Source organism: Lygodium microphyllum, chromosome 20 (assembly GCF_053477565.2).
Source record: "Lygodium microphyllum isolate KBCC chromosome 20, Lygodium_microphyllum_v1.1.10, whole genome shotgun sequence".
Classification (NCBI taxonomy): Eukaryota; Viridiplantae; Streptophyta; class Polypodiopsida; order Schizaeales; family Lygodiaceae; genus Lygodium; species Lygodium microphyllum.
In genome coordinates, this window is record NC_141154.1 from 82419010 (window position 1) to 82445966 (window position 26957).

At 44.6% G+C, this 26957-nt stretch overlaps 1 protein-coding gene across 5 annotated transcripts in view; it reads right to left on the minus strand.

The window, feature by feature from the left end:
• RUG2 (Regulator of chromosome condensation (RCC1) family protein) overlaps positions 1 to 26957 on the minus strand; it is a 103780-nt gene that overhangs the window by 39591 nt on the left and 37232 nt on the right. For 3 of the 5 annotated variants that reach the window (XM_087701660.1, XM_087701665.1, XM_087701662.1), the window contains exons 2-3: positions 4075 to 4294; positions 3425 to 3734 (exon numbers count right to left, since the gene is read on the minus strand). In XM_087701660.1, coding sequence (XP_087557786.1) covers positions 3425 to 3734; positions 4075 to 4294 — 530 coding nt within the window. The remainder of the gene's footprint in view (positions 1 to 3424; positions 3735 to 4074; positions 4295 to 26957) is intronic. The other 2 variants (XM_087701661.1, XM_087701663.1) reach the window with 1 other exon arrangement.

Genomic DNA, 26957 nt, shown 5'->3' on the forward strand with positions numbered 1-26957 from the left:
TTCTAGCACCACCGGATGGATCAAACAACGCATTTTTTCTTCAGTCCTCTCACTCAGGGGAGTGGACGACGACACAGATAGAGGAAGAGTTGAAGAGTCAAGTGGCGGACCACACCTCCCAATGGATGGGAGAAGCACTAGCATTGTTTGCACAGCAGTGGCCTGGTCCAGGATAGGAGCATCCTAAACAATGTATTCACCTTCTTTGAGGTGACAGAGTGGGCCTAGCACAGTGGGCAGAGACTGGCCGTACTACTCTTGGATTTTGAGAAAGCCTATGACAGGGTGGACTGGGATTTCCTAAAGAGCACCATGGTGAGGCTAGATTTCCCCCAGGCTTGGATTTCCGGGGTCTCCACACTTTACAGATGGGCCACCAGCAAGGTTCTCATAAGAGGGAGGTGAGGGGAGGAGATTAAGGTGGAGAGATCGGTCCGACAGGGCTGCCTCCTAGCCCCGTACCTGTTCCTTCTCTTTGCAAAGGCGATGTCTCACTTCCTCAGGTCGCGTGTGAGCGGATTACGTGGCCTCCAACTTCCAGTAAGAGAGGAGACCGAGTTGTTAGACTCAGAGTATGCAGATGATACAACGCTCTACATAGAGGACGACGAGTTGATGCTGGAGAGAGTGAGGTTGGCTCTTGAGGTGTTCTGTTCTGCAACAGGAGCAAAAATCAACTGGCGAAGGTCGGTTGGTTTCCTCACAGACCCGGACTCTAGTATGGAGTGGGACATCCACCAGGGATTTAGATGGACTCAGACCGTCTGGTACCTAGGATTTCAGGTGGGACTCGACATCACTCCCGCCCAGCAGTTTCCTCCAGTCCTCGATTCTATTCGGAGGAAGCTGACCTACTAGAGCACGGCTCACCTCTCACTAGCCGGCCGAGCCCTGGTAGTTAACCAGGTCCTCCTAGCAAGGGCTTGGCACATCACCTCGTGTTGGTGCTTCTCCTCCTCCTACGTAATGCAGCTTCGCCACCTAGTGCAGAATTTCCTTTGGTCCAGGTCAGACGGCTCCAAGGATTCCAAGGCCAAGGTGGAGTGGACGACCATTATACGACATCGGTCAGAGGGAAGGCTTGGGATCATAGACCCAGAGTATCAGAGTATGGCCCTCTTGGGCAAGCTAGTTGTCCGCGGTCTCACCTTGGAAGGACTGACGTGAAAGATCCTATTACAGGAGGGTCTTCAGGACTGTAGACCGAGGCTTGGCGGTGAGTGAAGGCCATACCTGAGATGGATATTCATGTTAGCCCAGATCACCCCCCCAGAGCACTCTTCCTACGTAGCTTGCTCCGCATGTGGCAAGACCTCCATAAGGCCCTAATCCGGAGCCCCCCAGGCTGTCAAGAGGAGATAGACCATCAGCCGGTGATTTGGAATCCCCAGGTCAGCGACCGGGAAGGGGCACAGATTGGCGAGCGCCCCCACATCCAGTGGGCTGGTTGGGAGACTGGCCCGGCTCGTACCATCAGGACATGGCGGGAGGTGTACAGGATGGCGGACGAGGAGGTATTGTAGTAAGTATCAGACTGCCAGCGAGGAGTGGAGCTGAGGAGAAGGGAGATAGACGCAGCGATACCTCAGGAGTGGCTTGCTCCCCCGATCCGAGAGCCGATAGAACCCAAGGAGATATGGGCCGCTAGGTTTTCACCAGCAAGCATCCCCCTACAGGTGGCAGGAAGAGTGGGTGGCACTCCACCAGGGACCTTTTTCATAGTGCAGGAGAGGGGACGTCTGGCTCTTGACAGAGAACAGCAGGACGAGAGGATAGCTGTCCTTTCATGGAAGAGGATTCGGGTGGTTGGGCTTCAGGGGAAGACATGGCAACTGGACCCTTTGGTCTTTTGGCAGGAGCTCAAGGAGTGGCGCCTCTGGATCTGGGAAGAAAGGCCACTTGATGAGCTGGAGTGGGATCCGGGAGAGTGGCTTTAGCTGGCAGTATGGTCGCCAAGAAGCCATCGAGATTCCTGGAGTACACCGCTAGGATTGGCAGACACGTACTGATGCAGGAGAATATGGATTGGGCGTCGTCGCATAGTAGGCATTGGGCAGAGCACAACATCACGCAACCGTTTCGACGAACCTTCTGGCGCCGCCTATGAGACAGCTGGAGGCCGAGGAGGGTATCGTATTTTTTGACTGGTGGCACATGGAGGCTTGGTGGTGGGAAGCTGGCTTGCCTAGATGCAAAAGGAGGGAGTTTATAAGTGCTGCACACAACAGTCTATGGAAATCCCAAAGCACTGCCTTTGGTCGTGTGAGGCGGCACAGCTCGTGTGGAGAGGAGTATGTTGCATCCTTCACCGCATAGCACCCAGCCTTGGATGTATCTCTTGGGGAGCTTTCTACTGGCAGGCGGTCAGCCAGGGCCGTCACCTTCTGTATGAGGCCGGGATGCAGGATATGATATTCATTATTGAGGCAAGGTCGTACGCTGTGGTGGGTTTAGAGGCTCTACCCATCCGCCAAGTACTGGAGCCCACAGCAGATCGCTCTGAGATATAGGAAATCATAGGGAGTCTTACTGGTTGGCATATCTGGAAGGTGTGGTGTCAGGCGGCTTTCGGCAGAGAGAGACTTTCAATACAGGCAACCTTAGCAGAGCTCTGGACCCCCATCATCTACTCCCTTTGAGGCCGATGGGATCAGGTGCAGGGCGAGTCCAGGGCTCGTCAGGAGCTCCGAGGTCATTTCATGCGCACTTGGGGTGGCCAGGACCTGTTCTTCGTGATGCAGGCAAGCAGCCCCAGATGGCGATACACCCCCCCTCCATGGCTTCTTGCCCCCATTCCCCCCAAACCACCTTGAGAGGCTTGTATATATGATGTATATGTGACTTTCACCAGCTCCAGCTTGGTCTGTTGAGCACAAGTACTCCATTGTAATCAGTTTTTTTGAGTAATATAATCAGCCACATTTTACAGGAAAAAAATACAACATAAAGAAAAGTTGCCTACTAAGTCAAACAGTGCATAATTGACTTTACTAATCGACTAGTGCTATAACTATGCCAACTGTAGGTAGGTATAACAAACTAAATATAATAAGCGATAAGTCAATGGCCATGTGTGGATCATAATGACCACCGATGTGCTAAGTGTAGAAGTGCAGGCCTATCTAACCAAGCGGTCCATCATCAATATCCACACGTGTTGAGCTTGCCATCTCAACAAACCCAGAAAACTGTAAGCAGTGAGACACATTGTAATTTTCTCTGTTGACAACAGAAAATATCAATCATAAAACTACAATTTCCAGATCTGATAGGAATACATCACAACAAAACCTATTAGCCATATGAGCAAACAAGAATGCACAACTTACAAAGTGTATTACATGCTCCACCAAGAAAAAGAGGGAAATAAAAAATCCACTTGAAAAATGCATCATCAAAGCTTTCTACATATGCAAGGTCTCACCACATAAAACGAGTGAATGATCAAAGCCACAAGCTACTTTGACTGCTCGAAGGCCTCTCAAATCAACAAGATGTGGTTCCCACTGCAGTGCAATATTCATTTCTCTCCTTACATCTTCCTCAACACTTTTGCTAACGGCCTCCAGAAGGTCCTCGTCGGCCTTGCTTTTCTCCATCACAGAGAAGTTTGAGCTTGCACAGCTATCACTGGTTGTGTCAGAATAGCCTAGCCGTCCATCAGCTGAATATCCCCAAGAATAAACCTTGCCCTCACTTGTGCAAGCAAGAGCATGGCCCCATCCTAAAGATACCTGAAAATATAACCGAAACTTGCTGATGAAACTTTCAAACTGTTAAAACAGCACTGTGCAATTTTTTATCTGCTTTGAAAGTATTCTTCATAAACTCAAGTATTTGTGAGTGCATATTTATTATTCACTCTACTATAGACAATTCCTAATGACTAAAGACTAACATTAAAAAGCTGCATTCCTACATATTTGAATAAAGTGCTTTGTAGGTCTTTCCATTGAATCAATTGCACCTGAAAAAACCTCTCTCATTCTGTCAAATCACTTACAGGCCAATTTCAGTTAAATTGTTATCCAGATTAAAGAAGATTGTATCAAAAGGGTTTTTATGTTATAGCACCTGCACAATGTGCTGCCCAGCTAGAGCTTGAATGGGTTCAGGAGTGCGAGATTCTATAATGTTTTTGCCAAGCCCAAGCTGACCTCTTTTAGATTTTCCCCACGCCCACAATGTCCCATCAGTACCAATGGCCATAGTCACGACACCAGAACCAGCAGCATCTTGTACCTTTATGCCTCCTAGCCCCTGAACCTCTTGTGAATAACTCCACTTTTCTCTACTGACAAAGTTTGCAGAAAAGGTAAAATTAGAACCAACGTTTCTAGTAATCCTTTTTCTATAGCACAACAGTAGTATGAGAACCACCAGTAAACTTATTCTATAGGCCAACACCTTGTGACTAGAACTTCAGTGTTTGTATCCCACTGTGAAACTGTCCTTTGTCAAATGATAAATCAGTAAGAATGAAACAGAGCTTCGCTAGTTCAAGTTGCAATCCTAACTTACTGCAAATTACATCACTCTAGTCTACATAACAGTGTATAACACCATATACTTAAGTGTGCACATTACCAAAGATACACCTTTTCATTATATAAGGACACTTAAATTGGTGCACATCAATTCCTTGGTGAAAGCTACCTGCACACCTTACTTTCTCAACACCTGCATGTGCACACTCACAGAACATCAAATAATATTCTCATATTTAAATCAAATCATGACTCCTTAACATGATCACAACCTCCTCATCTTAGGAAGCCCATTCTCATATTTAAATCAAATCATGACTCCTTAACATGATCACAACCTCCTCATCTTAGGAAGCCCATTCAATCGACTAATAAGCTGGCACATACTGACTTTAATCTAATAAGTTAGACCTTCCACATTGTTTTTCTCACGTACTTGTGTCTTTGGACTCTATCGACCCATTCTTGCTATAGAAATATCATCCCAAATCTTATGTAAAACTTGCATTTTTGTTTTTCTAAGATAAGACACACACTCCCAAATGCCCATGGGGGGTGCCTTCCCCCATATTAGCCAAGTGAGTGAGCAAGAGCCATGCTGGCATTGTACCTACATGCAGATAGGATAGTTCTCAGTGATTGTGCCAAGGAAGAGCACACATAGAGTGTTTTAAGTGGGCATGAGCCCGGAGTTGCACAAACACACCATGTGAACATAGGTCTCCAACCAAGTGATGCACACATCAAGACATGAACCCACAACCTCACGACTATCAGCCCAAGAATTGATTTCTAGGGTATCACCTTTGGGACTTGTAGATACTTACCTTGCCTCTCCTTTCTTAAGGCACATCTTCTAACATAGGCAAAACATACACAACTCAAGTATGACAATTTTTCAAACTTGCATGTATGTTGAAGAGTGATACTTTTTAAGCCACGCTATTGCTAGTCTCTTCGAGGAATACAGTTCCAAGACACAAGACACTTGGTGGTCACCTTAACAAATGTTCCAAATAATAGAGGAGTTAGCACTTATTCATCTGTCAATTCAAGAAGGTTGATGAGGCCTAGTTGATTACTTTTAGCAACTCTTATTCTCTTTGTCAAGAAAAATGACAAATTTGCACAACTATATGTCAATTATCACCTTGTGAACAAAGGGGGTATAGCCTTAAAGGGTACGATGGTGCTATGATGTAGGCAGCTAGGAGTGAACATGGCTATGGTAGGCATTTTAAAGCAGTTGCCACATGGCTCTTCCCTTTTCGCTGCATGCATGCAGGGTGGGAATGGAAGCAAGAGGACTATGTCCAAGGAAGGAGCTTTGAGCTTTAGCTCTAACCTCCAAAAACAAGATGACAGCGTGGAACTGTTAGAGTGCAGCATTGTGAAAGTTGATGCATGGGCTGAGAGAGAGAGAGAGAGAGAGAGAGAGAGAGAGAGAGAGAGAGTTGAACACAAAAAGACACACGCATAAAGAAAAGAAAGAAAGAAAGATATATTAATGTCCACAAAAGGCCAATGTGGCCTATGAGAAGACCAAAGTACATCTCAGTCCAATGTCATCTCATCAAGTGAAAGAAAAATGCATCCTAGTATAAGGCTAACATCTAAAGATCTTTATGTTTAAAGAACTGAATGTATAAAATGTCTAGCTATAGTAGCTCCTCTCTAAATGTCAAGATCAACACATGATCCCAACCATGATGTGATTCAGGGCCCCCCTACTAATGTATCGAGGGGTGGGTCTCCTATGTCCCGTAATGATGGCTCTAATCTGACTATAGTATGGGCCCCTCAATCGTTGGCCGTATGGTTGAGGTCACTATGGTCGACAAAGTGCAATAGAACTGTCTAATGTGACTCTGCGGCGTGGAGTAGTAGTCTAGCAAGATGAATCTGTGTCTGCTGAGCTAGTAGTGCCTATATGGGTCTGATCTATGAAAGAAATCCGTCACTACTCTCTGCCTGGGTCCCTTCAGGCAAGCTAGTCTCCTGTCTCGTAGTAGTGCTCTGCAGTGCCTTTGAAGCTCCAGGAGAAAAAACCCTAGACATCTCTGGTCCTCATACTCCATGACATGATGAAGAGGTCCAAAGCCCTCACAGAAAAGGCAGTGATACCTTCCCCATATGACATAGTACACTGTACAACTACATATGTATTGCTCCTCCATCTCAGGCTCTTTGTTACAAAGCTGGCATATCATGTCCTCCGTTGGAATATCCATCCATTTGCTTGTCTCTATCCTGAACTGATGAGAGGAGGCACACATCTATTCAATAACAGCCCGCATATTGTGGGAGAGGTGTGTGTCCATATATTGTGGTTGGACAATAAATCCATCCTCAGAGAGGGATAGGAAGTGGCTCTAGTAAAACTCCATCTCGAGTCCTAGAGGAAGTAGCGGCTGTTGGATCCAAGTCCTCCTTATCTCAACTCTTAAGACGTTAGCGTTGATGACTGAATTTAGCTCAAATTGACTGAGATGGAGTGTAAGACAATCCAAGCTATAGTCAAAGGGCGGGAATTGGTTGATGTCTAGTCCATGTAAGCTCATCCAAGAGACCATCTATGAGTACCAACAGTCCCTCTCACCTGCCTCTGCTAACTGCCTAGAGAAAGTCATGCCAATCTGGGATATTTGTGGCATAGGAGCTCACATATCTTGTGTAAGAATGTCACTACTCTAAAGAGTGCCTCCACAACCATAGGCATTGCCCCTAACCCTGCTCTGATGATAAGGAGTGGGGTGAAGGGATTACTCCTAATCATGCATGATATCATCATCACAAATGGTCTCTCTATTTGGTCCCAACCATCATAATGGTCTCTCTCTTGGCTAGTCTGGTCAACAAGTGGGCTCAATTGTTTGTGATATAGGCTACAACCCTAGACCTTCACTCCATACAAAAGAGTAGGTGTGACTAGTGTATCAAACAACCATAGTTTGGTGTGAGGTTCCTGAAAGTGTACATGAGCACACTAGCTCTCAAGGGCCCTTAGTGCTACATAGTCTCACACCAATCGGGCCTCAACTATTCCCCTCAGTGAAAATCTCGGGCCAAAGAAAGTGACTCCTAGGTATACATATTCTTCTTTGTTTTCAGGAGCTAGCATGATCAACATTGACATCAAATTCTCTGCAAGGCATCTTGGTGGTGGGTTGGCCACTCGCTACTTGGCTATCCATGGTTCACTTCTAGTATTTATTGTGGTATGGACTTTGATGGATTCTTACCATTATATCATTCCCTTGTACCAAATCACCCACGATTTGAGAGAGGGTGTTAGCAGATATATCACTTCATGGCTAAGTCTATGCATGTGATTCAGTGAGCTAGGGCACCAAGATATTTTCCTATGTATTCAGGCATTTTTATTTAGCATTTTATTCATGCATTTTATGGCATTTTATGCTAGCCAATCAACATTTAATGTTGGCCAACCAGCCCAAATTTATGGCTGATATTTTCCCTATTTATGGTCGGTCTCTCCTCCTCCTCATTCATCATCTGACTGGTTCTGTTAGAGAGAGGGAGACGGTGCCAGTGCCTTCACAGCCAATGACTCGCATTGGTTCTGTACTATCTCATATCTTGGTATATGGATTCTATTTCCCGAGCATCTCTTTACTTCTGAATTCTTTGTACAATGTTTCTCTTTTCTTTGCCTCATGTTCAACAATCGATTACAATAATTTTCCACACTTTCATCACTGCATCCACTTCAAACAAAGGAAAGAGAAATCCAAAAAATGAGAAATATCTAATTTTTTTGCGAGAAAACCCTAAATTTTGCTTGTTGCCAGGCCCTACCCTAAATTTAATGCAATCACCTACTGCCAAGCACCTCGAAAATGCTATCACTTGATCAACAATGCTGTTGCCAACCCCTAGAAGGTGTCTCCTTGTTGTCTCCTACCTATTGAGATCCCCCACATAGCTAACTTTTGTAGCAAATTGTTGTTCTCTAATTAGAAAACGGACCAGTAGCTCTCTCTCTCTCTCTCTCTCTCTCTCTCTCTCTCTCACAAAAGCTATAAATTGACTAAATGGCTAAGATCCATCCCCCAAAAACGTTTTCTTAGTTTACATCGGCATTTTTGTCAAGTAGCAACTTTCTAAACTCATTTTTTAGTATTTTCCATCCATTAATAAATTTTAAGAATTAAATAATCTCGAAAATTAATTTCAGCCCTTTTGACCCTGTCCATGATTAAATGTGCCCATCCATAATTTAATTGGGTAGGCCATTTGCAATGTAGAGTGGTTCCCAACCTCTACTAACCCTTTGACTAGCATTAATTAATTAATTAATGCTAGTTCCTAGTGTTATCGCTGACACTTATTGGCCAAACAACTATCCTAGGGTCAACGCTAACTCCAACTGACCACCAAAATCCAATTAGCATAACTTCTCACAACTTTTGCCTTTGACACCCACTGCATCCTCGAGCTCCTTGGCATGTTACCATAAAATAATTGCCATATGCATCACATGTGCAAAACAGCCTCGCACATTTGATTAATAGTTTAATCAAATATTATCGGTAAGATTAAAGCATCTCAAAATTTAACGTCCCCTAAGAGAAACCCCTCCTTGAAATCCCTGCAATCGTCCTCAATTGCACTACATTGTGCCAAAGGAAAAGCATATTGCACTGGAATTTCCATAAGGCATCACAGTCACAACATTGGCCATTGTTGTCTAACCATTCCATATGCCCCAAACCTTGCTGAAAATTTCAAGGTAGCATAAACATCAGATAATACTAAGAAACAATCTAGAACTATTACTTGAAACCCATTGGACACATCTATAACTCATGTTTCTCAATTGTTCTCACTTCACAACCATAGTAAAGCATTTTCTCAGTATAAAACATGGCTGAAATTGTCAGCGGCATTTACTAGCATGCTGCTGTCCATGGAACCAACTGTAAAGCATTGAAAACTAAGCAAAATCTGATGATAAACTGATCATTTGCTGATCTGAGAGCTAATCACAAATTGTTGCAAATGTGACCCAAACTGATTGCAAAAACTGATCAACAATTGATGCAAAACTTGTTAGCTTTCCAGTCAGCTCATGTGTGGGTCTAGACTATGCTTGACATCACTGGCTAAGCTGGGCATTTTATGGTGGTCATCTTAGTGACTATTTAGGCATTTGTTAGCTGTCTAGTCATCTCATGTGTGAGTTTGGGCTATGCTTGACATTACTGGGTAATTTGGGCATTTTATGGTGGTCATCTTAGTGATTATTTAGGCATTTATTGCTGGCCAACCAGCTTCCATATTTGGCATACTTTGGGCCTATTTATTCAATGGCTTCTCCTCTCATTCAGTTATCATCATTATTTAGGTGGTCTTCAATCATTCTCATATTTCGTATATGGATTCCATTTCCTAAGCACATCTTTGAGTTCTCTTCTTTTGCAGTGTTCTTTTGTTTTCACTCTCTTCTATCTTGTGTTCAATAGTTTATTTCAGCACTTGTCTATGCTTCCATTGCTGCACCACTTTTGACATGGTATCAAATTGCAGAACCTAGGTCCTGCTGCAATTTTTCTGTTGACTACAAGTCTTTCTTCCCCCTGCTGACTAGGCTTGCAATTTTCAGACCAGCAACCAACGTTTTCAACCTACGCTTGGATTCCAACCTGCAATCGTTAGTTTGCTGCATTAAACGCTTCCTCGCCCTGTATTTTTCATTTTCTGCCCCTAGTCATGGCTGAGCAATTGTTTCTATAGGTCATTTTGCTGTTTCTAGCACTTCTTGACTGGTTTTTCTTCATTTTGTAGCAGTTGGCCTTCATTTTTTATCAGTTTTTTTGTCACACTGCATGTGAACTCTCAATTTGTGACATCTTTGTTGTTGGTTTGGCTATGGTCCCTCTCCGTATACCCTTTGTCCTCTATCTTCTCTTCTTCTCCTCTCCATATGGCTCCTCCATGCACTTCTACAGATGATAAGTTATGTGAACCTAACTATCTTACATGGAGTGCTGTGATGAAAGCCTGGTTTGTGCAGAAGTAAATTTGGTACAATGTATGTGGAGCTATTCCTTGGCCTCAACATTCTTTTACTCTTCCTAAAGATTTTGATGATGACAACCATGAGGAAGCTGTGATTATGTGGGATTCGGACGATACATGTATCAAAAGATGATGTACAAATGAGACAGTAGGGTTTGCAGGGAGAAACATGGAGTGAACTCGGCAAACATGGAGAAGAGAAGAGAAGAGAGAGGAAACTCTGATGAATGGAATGATGAAATTTTGAATCATGGATTGAATGTGATACAAGGGAACAAGGGTGCCATAGCACAACGAAGATGATAAAGACAGCCACGAACCACAAACACAATGTCCTCCTAAAGGGGTGTGAGGGTAGTGGAGAGATTGGAGAGAAGAGGTGACGGACTGAATGAATCAGCCGTAAGGAATGAATGAGAGTGACCTATAAATAGGCACAGTCAGTCTAGGGTGGCGCCCCTTTTTAGGGCTGCACACCCTAAACGCAAAACGTAGAAACACAAACTGCAGGTGAAGGGTTTCTCAACACCCCCTCTCAGCCCAAAAAGGGGAACATGAAAAGAGTGAGGTGGAGATGTAATGCTACATGCTGAAGAATGCTCATGCAGCAGATGCCACTTGGACAGTGTCCCTCGTGGGGAAATTGTTCGCTTGCCCAAGCGCCCTAGTACAAAGATGATGAAAACATACAATGCAAGGAGGAATGTCGGACTTTGTGTGGTGCCAAGAACCATAAGGATATGCCCGTACTCAATCTTGACCAAGTGACCAAGGCAAGAAGAAGAGGAGAAAGAAGATGTAGAGGATCCCTAAGATCCAAGATTTCCACTTGAAAGGTAACCTACAATAAAGAACAGTAGACAGAGTGAACTAGAGAACCTAAAACTCAATCTCGGGAGAGAAACCACTAGCTCGGTGCATCCATGCAAAAAGAAATACGAAGGTCTCGTCACCAAGTTGCGGTTGAACCTCCAAGGCCCCGATCTAGGTAGATCCTTGAGATCCTGGGTATCAATAGGTGAGATGACCACTGGAAGGAAGCCATCCCATCCAAGGGTAGAAGAAGAAGGTAAAAGGACTCCACCAAGATGGGCGAAGGACTGAGTAGTAGGTGGGGACCCCTTGTGAAACTGGAGGAATAGGAGCCCGCTCTAAAGTCGCAGTAGATGTAGATACCCCCTTGGAGAGCAAAGAAAGATCATCCCCCTCTCAATCCCCATCTGAGGTAGATAGGGAATCCAAAAACTTATGAATCACAAACTCCGAAATGTCTGAGGATGAAGGAAGTGCCACTGATCGGACCGAAGAAGGTATCTAGGGTGGTGAAGAACTCCCAAAGGTAGCCTCTAGAAACTGAGTAGGCAAGGGTGAAGGGTGGGGCTCAGACTAAGCAATGAGTGGGCAATAGTCGTTGCTTCTCAATGGAGCGGACCGGGAAGCTGAAGAAGAGGAAGGAATCGAGCAATCACTGTCTCTCGAAGGAGCAGACTGACGAGGAGACGGTATCAAACAATCACAGTCTCTCGATGGAGTGGATTGTAGAACCACGGGCTGTGGTAGCCACTATACCCGAAAATAGGTGGGAGAAGTTTGCCGCTGGCATTGCGACGATCTCCACGAGGTCGTAGAGCCAATCGATCCTCCATGTGCTCGAGAGGACTTACTGCGCATCGGATGTGTCTTATTGCCTTGAGCATAATACTCTGATTGCCGATGCAGAACAATCTCTGTGGCCCTGAAAGCAAAGGTGGCACAAGGAGTGCCTAGTGGAAGACGCATATACTCTGGGAGGATGGGGAGCAAAGGTCGAAGTCGGCAAGTACCGGTGGTGTGTCCCATGATGCCACAGTATGAGCACCTAGTAGTCTTGTCATCTATTTGTAAAGAAGCCATGGATACCAGAGTGCCTTGCTGAAGAAGAAAGAGATCAACCATGAACCATGAACTGCAATGTTCGTCTCAAGGGCTAGGAGAGCAGTGGAAGGGCTAGAAGTGAGCTGCCAATGGAAGGAGGATGCAACCAGCAGTAAGAGGTTGCAACCAGTAGAAAAACCCAGGCGAGAAGAGAGAAATACTAAAACCGCAGGCGAGGAGAGAGAAAGACTAAAAACGCAAGAAAACCTAGCGGCAGCAGTCATAATGCTGAAATCAGCTCAGAATAGTGTGGTATGCTGGAAACAGGCGCCAGACTATAGATGAGAGCAAGGGACAACTGAGACTGCAATGCCTTCTACGAAAGGGGTGTGGGCAGTAAGCTGAAAACACTTGAAACCCACAGAAACAACAGCCAGGTTGCAGAGAACAGTTGCCAACATGGAGGAGCTGCCAGCAGCAGGGAGGTGGAGGTGGCAACAGCAGCCCTTAACGCATGCTGGAAAACAGCTAACGAAGGAGGGAGCAGCCGCCGGTTAGGATGTTTGTGCAGCGGAAGAAGAATAGAAGTGGATGCCAAACCCGCCACCGGTCTTTGCCTTCACTAGAGTGGAGGATCTTTGCCGTTGTTTGAGCAGATCCAGCTCTGATACCATGTCAAAAGATGACGTACCAACGAGACAGTAGGGTTTGTGAGGAGAAACACAAAGTAAACTCGGCAAACATGGAGAAGAGAAGAGAAGAGAGAAGAAACTCTAATGAATGGAATGATGAAGTTTTGAATCATGGATTGAATGTGATACAAGGGAGCAAGGGTGCCGTAGCACAAGATAATGAAGACAGCCACGAACCACGAACTGCAATGTCCTCCTGAAGGGGTGTGAGGATAGTGGAGAGGTTGGAGAGAAGAGGTGACGGACTAAATGAATCAGCCGTAAGGAATGAATGAGAGAGCGGCCTAAAAATAGCCACAGTCAGTCTAGGGTGGCGCCCCTTTTTAGGGCTGCAAACCCTAAACGCAAAATGCAAAAATGCAAACTATGAGTGAAGGGTTTCTCAACAGCATGTGTGTATTCTATTAGAGTGAAGCAATGCAGAACCAAATGACCAAGACAAAGAATGAAGAGAGAGAGAAAAGAGAGGAAGAAAGAGACTGTGAAACGCATAAAATCTACAGTGAAGAAAGTTGTGTAAGGATGCAAAAATATACAGGATGCAAAGAGAATGTCTGCGTATGTCTCCACCTTGAAGATCTCAATCTCTATCAACCCCGGGAGCAATCTCCACGGTCTGCAACCTCAAAAATGGGAGCACAACTAAGGATTGCAAAAACCAAGGCCAGTAAATACGCCAACAAAAAATGCCTAAAAATACCAGGTCGAGTGCATTAAATGCAGCCGAGTGGTCAGCAATCAATGCAACCAGCCTGTTCAACCTGAAAATTGATGGCACCTGACACATCAGCTGCCACATGGCGCTCCTATCACTTGTTGTACCTGCTGCTCCTGCTGCCTGTCTAGGGAATGTCCAACTCTAACACCCCCTCTCATATCTTGGACACAACAGAAGGCTAAGGGATTTGGAATGCGGTCAAAGTAAAGCCTAGGGAACCACCTTGGTAAACAAGTCTGCAAGATTGTCCTCTATCTTGCAATAGACCAAGGAAATGGTCTCATTCGGAATCTCTCTCGAATGAAATGGTACTGGATCTCAATATGCTTTGTCGGAGCATGAAACATAGGACTCCTGGCCAAGGCAATGCAACTCTCATTGTCACACTATAGAACAATAGGACCTCTCTGTGGGCAGCCAACCAAGCTCCTCCGAGAGCCGGCAAAGCCACATTGTCTCACATGTAGTAGAATACGCTGCCCGATACTCCACCTCACTCGAAGATAGGGCAACCATGGGTTGCTTCTTGCTACTCCATGAAACAACACCAACATCCAAGGTAAAGCAATAACCTGTCATGGACCTCCAATGATCCACATCGCCAACCCAATCTGAATAACTCCATCCTAAGTACCAAGTCTGTAGCACCAATACCAACGGGATAATAGATCCCAAGATCCGGAATTCCCTATAGGAACTGCAAAATCCTCTAAGCAGCCTGCCAATGCACCATCTTGGTTTCACTCAAACTCGGCCAGCACACCTACAGCATAACATAAGTCAACACAACTATCAAGAAACTAGATCAAGGAGCCAACCAAATGCCTATAATAGGTAGCATAAGCCAAAGGAGAATCAGAATGAGCGATAGCCTTCCAACTCGAGTCCATAGGAGTCGAAAGAGACTTGCATCCCTCCACCTCACACATGGTCAAGAGCTCCTGTACATACCACTGCTAGGAAATAAAGATTCCCCTAGGAGTCTAATAGATCTCATGACCTAGAAAGAAGTGAAGAATTCCATTATGCATTATCTCAAACTTCTCATGAAGTGTTGCCTTCATCTGCTCGACCATCTAAGTATGGTCACCTGTCACAATTAAATCGTCGACATAAAGGACAAACAACACATGACCTCCACCTAAGGTGTGTACATACACCTAGGGGTTGGCTTTGAAACGCTGATGCCGCAATTTCTCTGAGAGAAACGAGTCAATCTTCTCATTCCAAGCACGGGGAGCTTGCTTAAGGCCATAGAGAGTCTTCCTCAATCTGTACACCTTACCATCAGAAGAACCGAAGCTTGGAGGCTGCTCAACATAGATCTCCTCCTTCAACTCCCCATTCAAGAAGGTAAACTTCACATCAAGCTGATAGACCAGCCATCTCCTATGGTTAGCTGAGGCAAGAACTACGTGAGTAGTAACCATTCGAGCTATAGGGACAAAAGTATCATGGAAATCAATGCCTAGGTGCTGTGCAAAATCTTTAGCAACAAGGTGGGCTTGTACTTGTCCAACGTATCATCATTGCAGTACTTGGTCTTAAAGACCCATTTGACTCCAATATTCTTCTTATGAGGAGACTTTGGCACAAGATACCAAGTGCCATTCCTCTCAATTGACTCCAACTCCTACTCCATCGCTTTCTGCCAATGATCATATTGTAAATCCTCCTTCACGGAGGTGGGTTCCCAATCCTGCATGGCACGAGTCATCAAATAGTAATTAGTGTAAACAAGCTCGGTGTGGTGTGTTTGGTTCTTCCGAGAACACAGCAGGCCATTCTACGACTGCCACTCCCCAAGGACCCCCTTAATCCCTGCATCATGAAGAGTACCACAAGCCCAACGAGGAGGCCGAATCTCACTTCATCGCTCTACATCTACTGAAGTTTCTAGAAGGTCCACCGACGGCGAGGGAGAAATCGGTGGATCCAATGGCTGAGAACTAAGCTTGTCATCCGGAGAAGAGTCCTCAAGAGGCACAAGCTCCAGAGAAACAATCGCTCGTACCCAGCTATCACTGAGATCTCAAAGAACAAGGTGTTCCTCACCCCCCTTTGCGGTTGGAACTTCCACGAACCGAATATCACGACTCGTGTAGACATCTCGCGTAACGGAATCATACAATCAATAGCCTTGAGACTGCGAGCTATAGCCCACAAACACCTATCTCTTGTAAGCCGCTTCAAATTTGTCACGCTGTGTCTTCAGGATGTGAACATAGGCATCACACCCAAAAACCCTGAAGTAAGAAACATCTAGCTTAGACCCAAAGTACACCTCATAAGGAGCCATATCAACAACGGAATTAGGGGATCGATTAAGGATTTGAACAGCAATAGCCACAGTCTCAACCCAAAGACACCGAGGTATCTGACGGTGCTCCATCATGGTATGGGCCATCTCGATCACACTGCGATTCTTCCGCTCCAATATGCCATTCTCCTGGGGGGTGTTAGTATTGGCAAACTCTTGATGAATACCACGATTTGTACAAAAACAAGCAAGCTCATTAGAAACAAATTCTCTACCCTTATTCGATCGTAAGATCTTCAGTTTCCGACCTGATCGGTTCTCCTTAAAGAGCAACTAATCCTTAAAGTTGGAGAAAGCCTCCGACTTCAACTTCAAGAAATAAGCCCATATCATCTTGCTGTAAGCATCCACAATTAGCATGAAATACAAGCTTCCTTGAAGGGACTCTGTCCTCATCGGTATAGAATGATCAGTAGAAACAAGCTCCAAGGGTATTGAAGATTGCCTTGAAGCCTTGATGGAAACAACATCACAAGTTTGCTTCCCACAAATGCAAGATACACAAGGCTACTGGCTCGCGATAATGTCCGGCAAAACTCGAAGAACATGTCCCTTAGATGCCTTTTGAAGGTTATCATAATTGAGACTGCCATACCGAGCCTGCCAAAGCTCGAACAGAGTTTATGAGGTAAGAAGAAGAGAAGTCAAGGCAGAAAAAGACCGCAACTTGTAGATTCCATTGTCCTCAAAACCTAAAGAAGTAATCTGTCTCGATCCAAGATCAAGAAGCTTAAAAGAATTCACATCAAATTCAACCACGAGACGGAAGGCACAAAACCAACAAGCTTACAAATACACTTTTTGGCCACAAAACTTGCAAAGAAGCTCTCTTTTTCAATGAGGAACCACACTCTCAAGACACACAAGAGAGAAGGCACACAAAAGATTTAGCATTGTCACCATCCTCACCCTCTTCCTCGAGGGGATAGAGAGGCACAGATTGGGCAAGGAGGCACAAAATGAGCAGCCTCAGTCAACAGGGGTAGAAGGAGCTATGCTTGACATTGTTATCCATCTATGTCACTGTTCCACTAAGAAGGCTCCAAAAAATACGCTTTTTGGCCACAAATCGTGCAAAGAAGCTCTCTTTTTCATGAAGGAACTACACTCTCAAGACACACAAGAGAGAAGGCACGCAAAAGATTTAACATTGTCACTATCCTCACCCTCTTCCTAGAGGGGACAGAGAGGCACAAATCAAGTAGGGAGGCACAAAATGAGCAGCCTCAACCAACAAGGGTAGGAGGACCGACCTTTTTATACATTTATGTCACTTTTTCACTAACAAGGCTACATATACATTTTTTGGCTGAAAGTAGATGGTATCCCAAGGCCGGGCACATAAAGCACCTCGAATGTATAGGCACCACCTCACCTATCTAGAACAAGATGCATGTCTCCCAGTCCCTGTATTGGAATAGACAAACTGCCACCAATGAGAATCTAGCCATACAAAGGCCGTACATGAGCAACACCTACCGAAGGAGTCGTGTGCCATGAGGCACTACTTTCAACAATCCGCTCCCAAGTATATGGGGCTATCAACACAACATCAAAAGCCGTTAGGGTCGAATCCTCAACCACCTCCAAGTGGAGGAAAGCAGTTGATGAGGCAACAGCCACCGCTCTAGAATCCTTTGAAGATTTATCATTCTTCTCCTTGTTGAGGCAATCCTTCTTCCAATGACCTGTTTTGCCACAAATGTGACAAGTAGACTCCTTTTCTTTGTCCTTCTTGGATTTGTCCTCCTTTTGGTCCTTCCCCTTTTTCTAAGAGGACCGACCAACCAAAGTCCCATATTTAGAAGCAATAATCCCTTTCAATCGCTCCTCTTGGTCCAAGACTATAGGAACCAACTCTTCCCACAGAAGAGTCTCACACTGCTCTGAAGCAATCAAGGGGAAATAAAAACCACTAAAAACGGGGCAGTTACTGTGAAAGAAGAGTTATCGCCATGTCTTCAAAAGTGATCTCCTTCCCTACATTTTTGTACCTGCATCAAAAGCTGTCTTAGCTTGTTAATATGCTCTCGCATAGAAGATGACTTGTTGACACTCGTGGTCCACATCTACACTTCCAAAGAGACTCACTTCATGACGATCATACAATTGTACATCTAATCAAGCTCCAATCATATCTCCCGGGCGACCATCAAATGCTTAATATGAGACATAACACATGTAGTACATGAGAGAAATAAAAACGAGCGAATGCAAGCATTGAGTTTATCCCAATGCACCTGAGCCTTTGCCAACTCCACCTTATCACTAGAAGAAATTTTAGACTCGTCTTGCGAAGAAGGACGATGAATAGCCTCTGTAACAAGCTCCCCCAAATCATAGGACTCCAAAATGGCAAGCATCATGACACGCCAGATGCGGTTATTCTTACCATCGAGCTTTTGATCTAATGGAAGAGCCGGAAAGATGGGCACCTTCTAGTCCACGATCGCCTGAAACTCTTTCTCAGCCTCAGAAGACATCTTCACCTAAAATGCATGCGCAAAACACAAAAAGCAGCCCTCTCTTACTATGAGAATACAGCCTGCTAGGGCTCTTGACCGCTCGTCCCGCTCCTCCTCCAATCGGCGAAGGCAATAAAAAGGTAAAATCTGCACTTGAAGGCCCAAAACGCAGCCTTCTTCCTTCTCTAGCAGAAAAAACAGCAATAGCTTCAGCAAATCTTCTCCTTTCTCGCACACCCACGCTCACCTCAGCCTTGTTTTGATGCGCATCCTCCTACTCGCCCTTGAATGCTGAAAACGCAGCCTTGTGTTGCACTGAAATCTCCTCTTCAGATGGATCCAATCCTTCAATGCTCTGATACAATGTCAAAGTGAAGTAATGCGGAAAAGAATGACCAAGACAAAGAGTGAATAGAGAGAGAAAGAGACAATGAAACGCAGAAAATCTGCAATGAAGAATGCTATATAAGGATGCAGAAATATACACGGATGCAAAGAGAATGTCTGTCTCCACCTCAAAGATCTGAGTCTCCGTCAGCCCCGAGGTCAGTCTCCATGGTCTGCAGCCTGAAAATTGGGAGCACAACTGAGAAGGACTGCAAAAACCAAGGCCAATAAATAAACCAGTAAAAAATGCCTAAAAATACCAGGTTGGCTACATTAAATGCAGCCGACTGCTCAACAATCAATCCGACCAGCCTGTCCAACCTGAAAATTGATGGTGCCTAACACATCAACTCCCACGTGGCAATCCTGTTGCCTACTATACCTGCTACTCCTGCTGCCTATCCAGGGAATGTCCAACTCTAACATATTCTGCACTGCTTTGATGTATTTCTAAAGAAGTTCTACCAACGGTTACTTGCTTTAGCTTCACATGTTATACAAGACACCTTCCCCCATGCGTGCTGTGACCCTTTATGGACAGCTTCAACAAATGAAGTTTGAGCCCAAGGACACCATTCAATCATTTTTTCTCCGTGTTACACACAAGTACATGACCAGCTTTGACACATGCAGTTTGCCCTTCCAGAGGCACATCTAGTGGGAACGGTCCTCTACAAGCTCCTCCTCGAAGTTTGATGGTGTGACCAATGCTTTGCAGACAGACATCATCTACACATGTGAGCTTCACACATATGTCCTCGATGTTGCTTGAGCATGAGGCATCTTTTTGTTTACAGGGGAGACTCTTGTTGTGCTAAGAATTGCTTTGAGCCACTTAAATAGCCCCAAAACATGCTTATTTTAGCCAAAACCCTAAAACCGGGAGCAGATCAAGAGAGTTAAGTGGGAGAGGATCTAGAACCCTAATTTTCTATAAATTGGTAGCTAGCCATCCACTCTTCTCCCAATCTCGTTTTTGCAAGTGCTAGAAAATAGATTAGAAGGTTACCACTTAGCAAAAATTACCCATGCAAGTGAGTAGAGGCTCATAGGAGACTAGGAGAGAGAAAAGTCATTCTGTAGCGGAGAAGCTAGGAGAAGCCTATATAATCAGGTCACCAGCTATGGGATGTCAAAAGATGGCATACTAGCGAGATAGTAGGGTTTCTGGGGAGAAACACAAAGTGAACTCGACAAACATGGAGAAGAGAAGAGAAAAGAGAAGAAACTCTGATTCATAAAATGATGAAGTTCTAAATCATGGAGTGAATGTGATACAAGGAAACAAGGGTGCCATAGTACAAGGAAGATAATGAAGACAACCACAAACCATGAACCGCAATGTCCTCTTAAAGGGGTGTGAGGGTAGTGGAGAGGCTAGAGAGAAGAGGTGATGGACTCAATGAATCAGCCGTAAAGAATGAGTGAGAGAGTGCCCTATAAATAGACATAGTCAGTCTAGGACGGCGCCCCTTTTTGGGGCTGCAAAACCCAGAAACGCAAAAATGCAGACCACAGGTGAAGGGTGAAAGGTTTCTCAACACCCCTCTTAGGCCCAAAAAGGGAAAGAAGAGAAAAGTAAGGTGGAGATGGAATGCTACATGCTGACAAATGCTCATGCAACACGTGCCACTTGGACAGTGTCCCTCGTGGGAAAATTGTTAACATGCCCAAGTACCCTAGTACAAAGATGATGAAATCATGCAATGCATAGGAGGAATGTAGGACTTTATGTGGTGCTGAGAATCATAAGAATATTCCCGTACTCGATCTCGGGAGTTGGCTCCATGTTGACCAAGTGACCAAGGCAAGAAGAAGAGGAGGAAGAAGATCTAGAGAATCCCTAAGATCCAAGGTTTCCACCTAAAAGGGAACCTGCAGTAAAGAACAGTAGACAGAGTGAACTAGAGAACCCGAAACTCAACCTCGGGAGAGAAGCCACTAGCTCTGTGACTCCATGTTGGAAGGAATACGATGGCCTAGTCACCAAGTCGCTGCTAAAGATCCAAGGGCCCCGATCTAGTAGGTCCTCTAGATCTTGGGTATGAGCAGAGGAAATGACCTCTCAAAGGAGAGTCACTCCTCAAAAGTAAAAGATGGTGGTGTGTGAAGAACTTCATGGCACATAGGGTCCATCTCTAATTGGAAGGAGTAGAAGTAGGAGCCCCCTCTGAAGCCGATGAAAAACTGGAAGTCCCCCTCTAAGAGCGAAGTAAGAAAATCCCCCTCTGAATCCAAGTCTGAGAGAGAGAGAATCCAACCACTCATGGTTCACAAACTGCAAAACATCTGATGATGAAGTAAGTGCCGCCAGTCGTGACTAAGAAGGTATCTAGGGCTCGGAAGAAGAAACTAGAAAGCACCCACAAGTGGCCTCTTGAACCTGAGTGGAAGAGAGTGGGAAAGAAGGCGGCTCAGGATGAGCCAAGGGTGGGGAACAGTTGCAGGCTCTCAGGAGAGTGGACTGTGAAGGAGATGTGGGCCATGGAAGCCACTGTACCTGGAAGTGGGTGGGAGAAACCTCCACACAATGGGGTGGTTTCTAGAAGGGCTTATCGCCTCAAGAGGTCTTAGAGCCTCTGTGTGCTCAAAAGAATTTAGTGCGCATTGGTTGTGGCTTATTGCCTTGAGCATAATACTCTGATAGCTGATGTAGAATGATCTCTATGGCCCAGAAAGGGGAGGTGGCACAAGGAGTGCCTAGTGAAAGATGCATATACTCCGGAGGTGTGGGGAGCAAAGATCCATGTCGACAATTTTCGGTGGTATGACCTTTCGTGCCACAGTAGGAACACCTAGTAGAATGACAATCTGTCGGTGAAGACGCCATGGTACCGGTGTGGCAAACTAGAGAACGAAGGGTGGAAGGAAGAAAAGGATATCTCCCAATGCGCAGTGGAAATGATAGAGAAATCAAATGTTGATGCCGAACTCGCCACCAGTCTTTGTCTTCTTTGATGAGGAGGATCTATGTGGGCAAATGCAGCCATGGAAGGCTAGATCTGATGCAGACGACAATGTAGGAGAGAGAAAGACTAAAAATGCATGTAAGGAGAGAGAAATACTAAAAACATATATGAGGAGAGAGAAAGACTAAAAATGCACGCTGGAAAACAGCAAACATAGGAAGAAGCAGCCGCCAGTTAGGATGTTGATGCAGCGGAAGAAGAAGAAAAGTGGATGCTGAACCCGCCACCGGTCTTTGCCTTCATTGGAGTGAAGGATCTTTTCTATTGTTTGAGCAGATCCATCTCTAATACCATGTCAAACGATGACGTACCAGCGAGATAGTAGGGTTTCTGGGGAGGAACACCGAGTGAACTTGGCAAACATAGAGAAGAGAAGAGAAGAGAGAAGAAACTCTGATGAATGGAATGATGAAGTTCTGAATCATGGAGTGAATGTGATACAAGAAAACAAGGGTGTCGTAGCACAAGGAAGATGATGCAGACAGCCACGAACCACGAGCCGCAATGTCCTCCTAAAGGGGTGTGAGGGTAGTGGAGAGGCTGGAGAGAAGAGGTGATAACAAAAGACCAACTAGACACTAGTGATTTGGGGCTGAATTTGTCACCGAAGGTGCACATTGAAGGCCAATCCCTGAACAAACCAAGGGGCAAATTGGTTTGGAGGATTGCTGGTCATTTGTGCAAGAGGCAACTAGTAAGCGAACAAGATTCAAGGAATCTTAGTGTATTCCATCCAGATTGCAATATAAGATAAAGAAATACCGCAACAAGCACCAATTTTGGGGCCAACACGCTATCCATTGTCCAAGTTTAAGTGGTAAATTTACTTTTTTGGTTTATGTGAATTTTACACTTGCTACAAACAGTGCTTGATCATGTTATTTACTACCCTTGCCTTTCATTGCAGATTTGGAGGAGGTGCATTGTGCTGGGGTAGTATTCCCGACAACAACAAAGCACTAGGGTGCAGAGTGGTACATCTTTGAGTGTCTCTACTGATGGCCTGAAATCTAAATGTGCAAAGGCAACTTCAGCTAAGATAGGATAACCTATTGTAGGTCTAAAGCAAGGGTCTAGATTGAATGTGGATGAATCTAAATGTAATGTGAAAGTGAAAGGGAAGGGTGGAAAGTTCAAAGGTGAATAGGAAGCACCAAAGTCATGCTCAAATGAAACAAAGAATGAAGGGTTACCTGGTGAAATATCTCTGATCATAAAGTTTTCTTCAAATCCAAGTCAATATTGAATTGGGCCTCCTAGGTGACTTATAGTCGGTCCTTGCATAACTGAAGAAGCAGTATAGATGTAATTAGACTCGCACTCAATTGTATAAACCTGCCACCATTGAGCTTGATTGTGAAGAGTTTGAACTTTCAGCTGTGTCCTACGTGGAGAGTCTTTCCTCGACTAAGAGACGATCAATCTTGTCAACAGAGTGCTCCAAGTGAGATGCACCTTGTGAAGAAATATCAGATGAAGAAGAGTTGGGCCTCAGCGAATGATCCATAAAAGAAACTTTAGTAGATGGAGCTTTTGGTCGAGCATGGGAATCTCGGTTCTACTTCATAGGGGAAGCGTGTACAAGTCACCCCTAATAGTAATCTAGCACCCACCTAAATGCAGCAGTCTTTAGGGATGGAACTGGTAAATGTAGCAATGTAGCTGTCTGAAGATGATGGCAGTTGATCATCAGAGATTGTAGGTATCACGGCCACAACAAAGGAAGGTCAAGAAGATGATTGGGCCTGCACTGCAGTAAACGCAAGCTGCATCATGCATTGGAAGTGGTTGGATAGTAGGGCAGCCTGCTCAAACTATAAATGTAGAAGTTGGGAGAGGCAAAAACTGGTCACCAAAAACTGAAGTCAATAGAGACAACAACAATGGACAGGGCATCAAGGGGGGTTGAGGGTTGATGATGGGCAGCAACCATGATGGGCTAGACAGCCACTAGAGGAAGACCAGATAGCTAAAACCTGCAAGACAAGTAATAAGATTGTGTGGTGGTCAGCTTGTCTATTTATAAATAAGTGGATCCTCCCAAATTAGGGTTTGGCTTATGGGACATAGACACTCTCTAGAACTATGCATCATTTAGTAAAACTTTGGATAATTTACATGTTTTGGGACTGTTTTAAAGGGCTAATCTGTTTATAATGTATCTCTTATCTCAACGCAGCTCAAGTAGGCTAGGTGATTCCTGTCAACTACGTATGTCATTCAAACGACAAGACTCACCAGCACAAGAAGGGGTTTCATATGTTTGAGCAACCGAGGAGGGTGGTACAATGTACAGGAAGGGGATTCCCCACACAAAAGGACAAAAGGTCAAAGAGTGATACACTTGCGGATTTGGAGAAAGTGCATAGTGCAGAGGTAATATTCCCGACAACAACAAGGCACCAAGGTGCAAAGCCATACAACTTGTAAGTGTCTATTGATGGCCTAAAAGCTAAATGTGTATCAAAGACAACGTCAACTAAGATAGGATAACCTATTGTAGGTCTAAAGCAAGGGTCTAGATTGAATGTAGATGAATCTAAATGTGATGTGAAAGTGGGAGGCAAGGGGAAAAAGTGTGAAGGTGAATGGAAAGCACCAAAGTCATGCTCAAATGAAACAAAGAATGAAGGATTACCCGGTGAAACATCTCTAATCATAAAGTTTTCTTTAAATCCATATTTATACCGAATTGGGTCTCCTAGGTTACTTACAATCAATCCTTGCATAACTAAAGGAGTAGTGTAGGTGTAATTAGACTCACACTGGATTATATAAACTTGTCACCATTGAGCTTAATTGTGAAGAGTTTGAACTTTCGATTGTGTTGTAAGTGGAGAGTCTTTCCTCAACCTCAACTAAGAGGTGATCAGTCCTGTTAATGGAGTGCTCCAACTGAGATACACCTTGTGAAGGAATATGAGAAGAAGCATAGTTGGGCCTCGGCAAATTATCTTTAAAAGAAATATTAGTAGATGAAGCATTGTCCTCCAAATCAAGACTGTAATGCCTTAACAAAGCCTCCATTGAAGAAATAACCTGAAAGAACGTCAAAGAATCAAAGATAAAGTAGTATGAGCCATCACGAATTATCACGTTATCTATAGTTGTAATATTTCCATTATAAGAATATTTCTAAACCCACGTGATAGTCATGCAAGGGAATTCCAACATCCAAAAATACGCCATGGTGTGATTTTCGAATTACATACTACATATCTTGATCTCCACTTGCATAAACGAGATAAAGGAATTTACGTGGGAACCTCCTCCTAGAAAGCCAAAAGGATAACCTTTGGATTAAAGGAAATTTTTTTATTATTCCCTTTTTTTCCCCTAGCGGCTGTCATGCTGGAAGGGAGGGGAATAGCAAGGATGACTAAGTATCCTTGCTGGGGGTCGTAGGGTGGGATAAACCCATGCACGAGCCACGTGGGGAGGGAAGGTACCTCTTCCCCCCTCCCATATAAACCCTGTGGGAGGAAGGGAAGGATTAGAGAGGGAGAAGGAGACGGACAGCCATCGCCCTGTTGAAGTCGGGATGCTGTGCAAAGGAGGGCCGAAAGGAGGCACCGCCATGGGACATTGGGCATCGTGAGTAAAGGAAGTGCTGCCGCCACTCTATAGTATCGTGAGAGGAGAGAGAGATCGAAGACAGACTAGCCGCTACGTCTGGGAGTGGAGACGAGGCGCCACTGTCTGCCGAAGGCCAAGATGGCGTCACCTTTGCTGACGGGCCGCCCCAACAGTCAAACGCCACCAATTCGGCGTTGAAAAACTTCCCCTCTTGCCACGTTCTGAGGGGAAGCTTCTAAGGGGGGGCTATATAAGCCCCCTTTCACCCCCTTCTTGTACCTTTTAAAATCCCTTAAGCCCCTTTCATTTTCCCTCCCCCGTGCTTTCAAAAATTTTCACCCCCTCCTTGTACGTTATGAAGCCCTTTTAACTCCCATATCCAAAACCCTTTTCCATGGGTATTAGAACCCCCTCCGCTGGGATTTAAAAATCCCTTAAATCCCCTTTCACCCTCGTACTAAAGCCTTTTTCTTTCACTTGGAGTCACTTTCCCCCCCCAAGCACAAAGGCCTTATCGGTCTTATTACTTCTTTACCTGTGTATAATCTCTAAAAGACCTATTCCCTTGGCTTTGGAATCACTCTTCCTATGGCCTCTTAAAACCACTTCTCCCGTGATTACTCTTAAGCCTTTACCTTGGCATCAAAAACCTTTCACCTTCCCCCATGTGTAAGCCCCCATAAGCCCTTTTTCTCCAAGTTTGACCTAAGGGCCCTTAGACCCTTACTTATAATCTTTACGGCTATTATTTTTCTTTAAAGCTCTCCTACACCTTGTGTCTTCTCCACACCTTGTTATTTCCGTTCGTGCGAGCTTACAAAGACCATTAAGCCTTCCCCATGGCTTCCATGGGTCTTAGTTGTAAAAGTTTCTAAAAATACCCTTTTCAATTCCCGAATTCAAGGAGGGAAACCTTCCAAAAACTACTTTGACGAACGGTGCAAGGAGCGACGGTGGAGTTCTAAGGAGAAGTTGTAAAGCTGCTTCCACGTGCGACGGACCACACTTGCAATGCCTCCTAAGAAAGTCCAAGGCGTCGCCGCGGGAGGGTCATCTCCCGGTATCCATGTGGATATCTCACCTCAAAGCCAGGTTGTCGTCTTGATGTTAATTCGGGTTTTAGTCAATCATGCAAAGAAAAATTATCAAGGAAATATTTTTTTTTTTTCAAATTAATTCTAACGAAGGAGTTAGCTTATGAATGACAATGTATTCAAATTAGTTTCTCTCAAATTGCATCAAGCATTATAAAATAATAGGCAATACTATCCATTTACTATAGTATTATAGTCCTAAAATGAAGAAATTATATCTTGCTCCATTAGTCTTATTCTTTTCACAACGGATCATGGCAAAATGGCTAAATTCATGAAAAGTTTCTTTCAATGCTCAAATTACTAGAGACTTATCTTTGCTAGTTGCAAGGCAGCTGTTGTTAATTGGCATG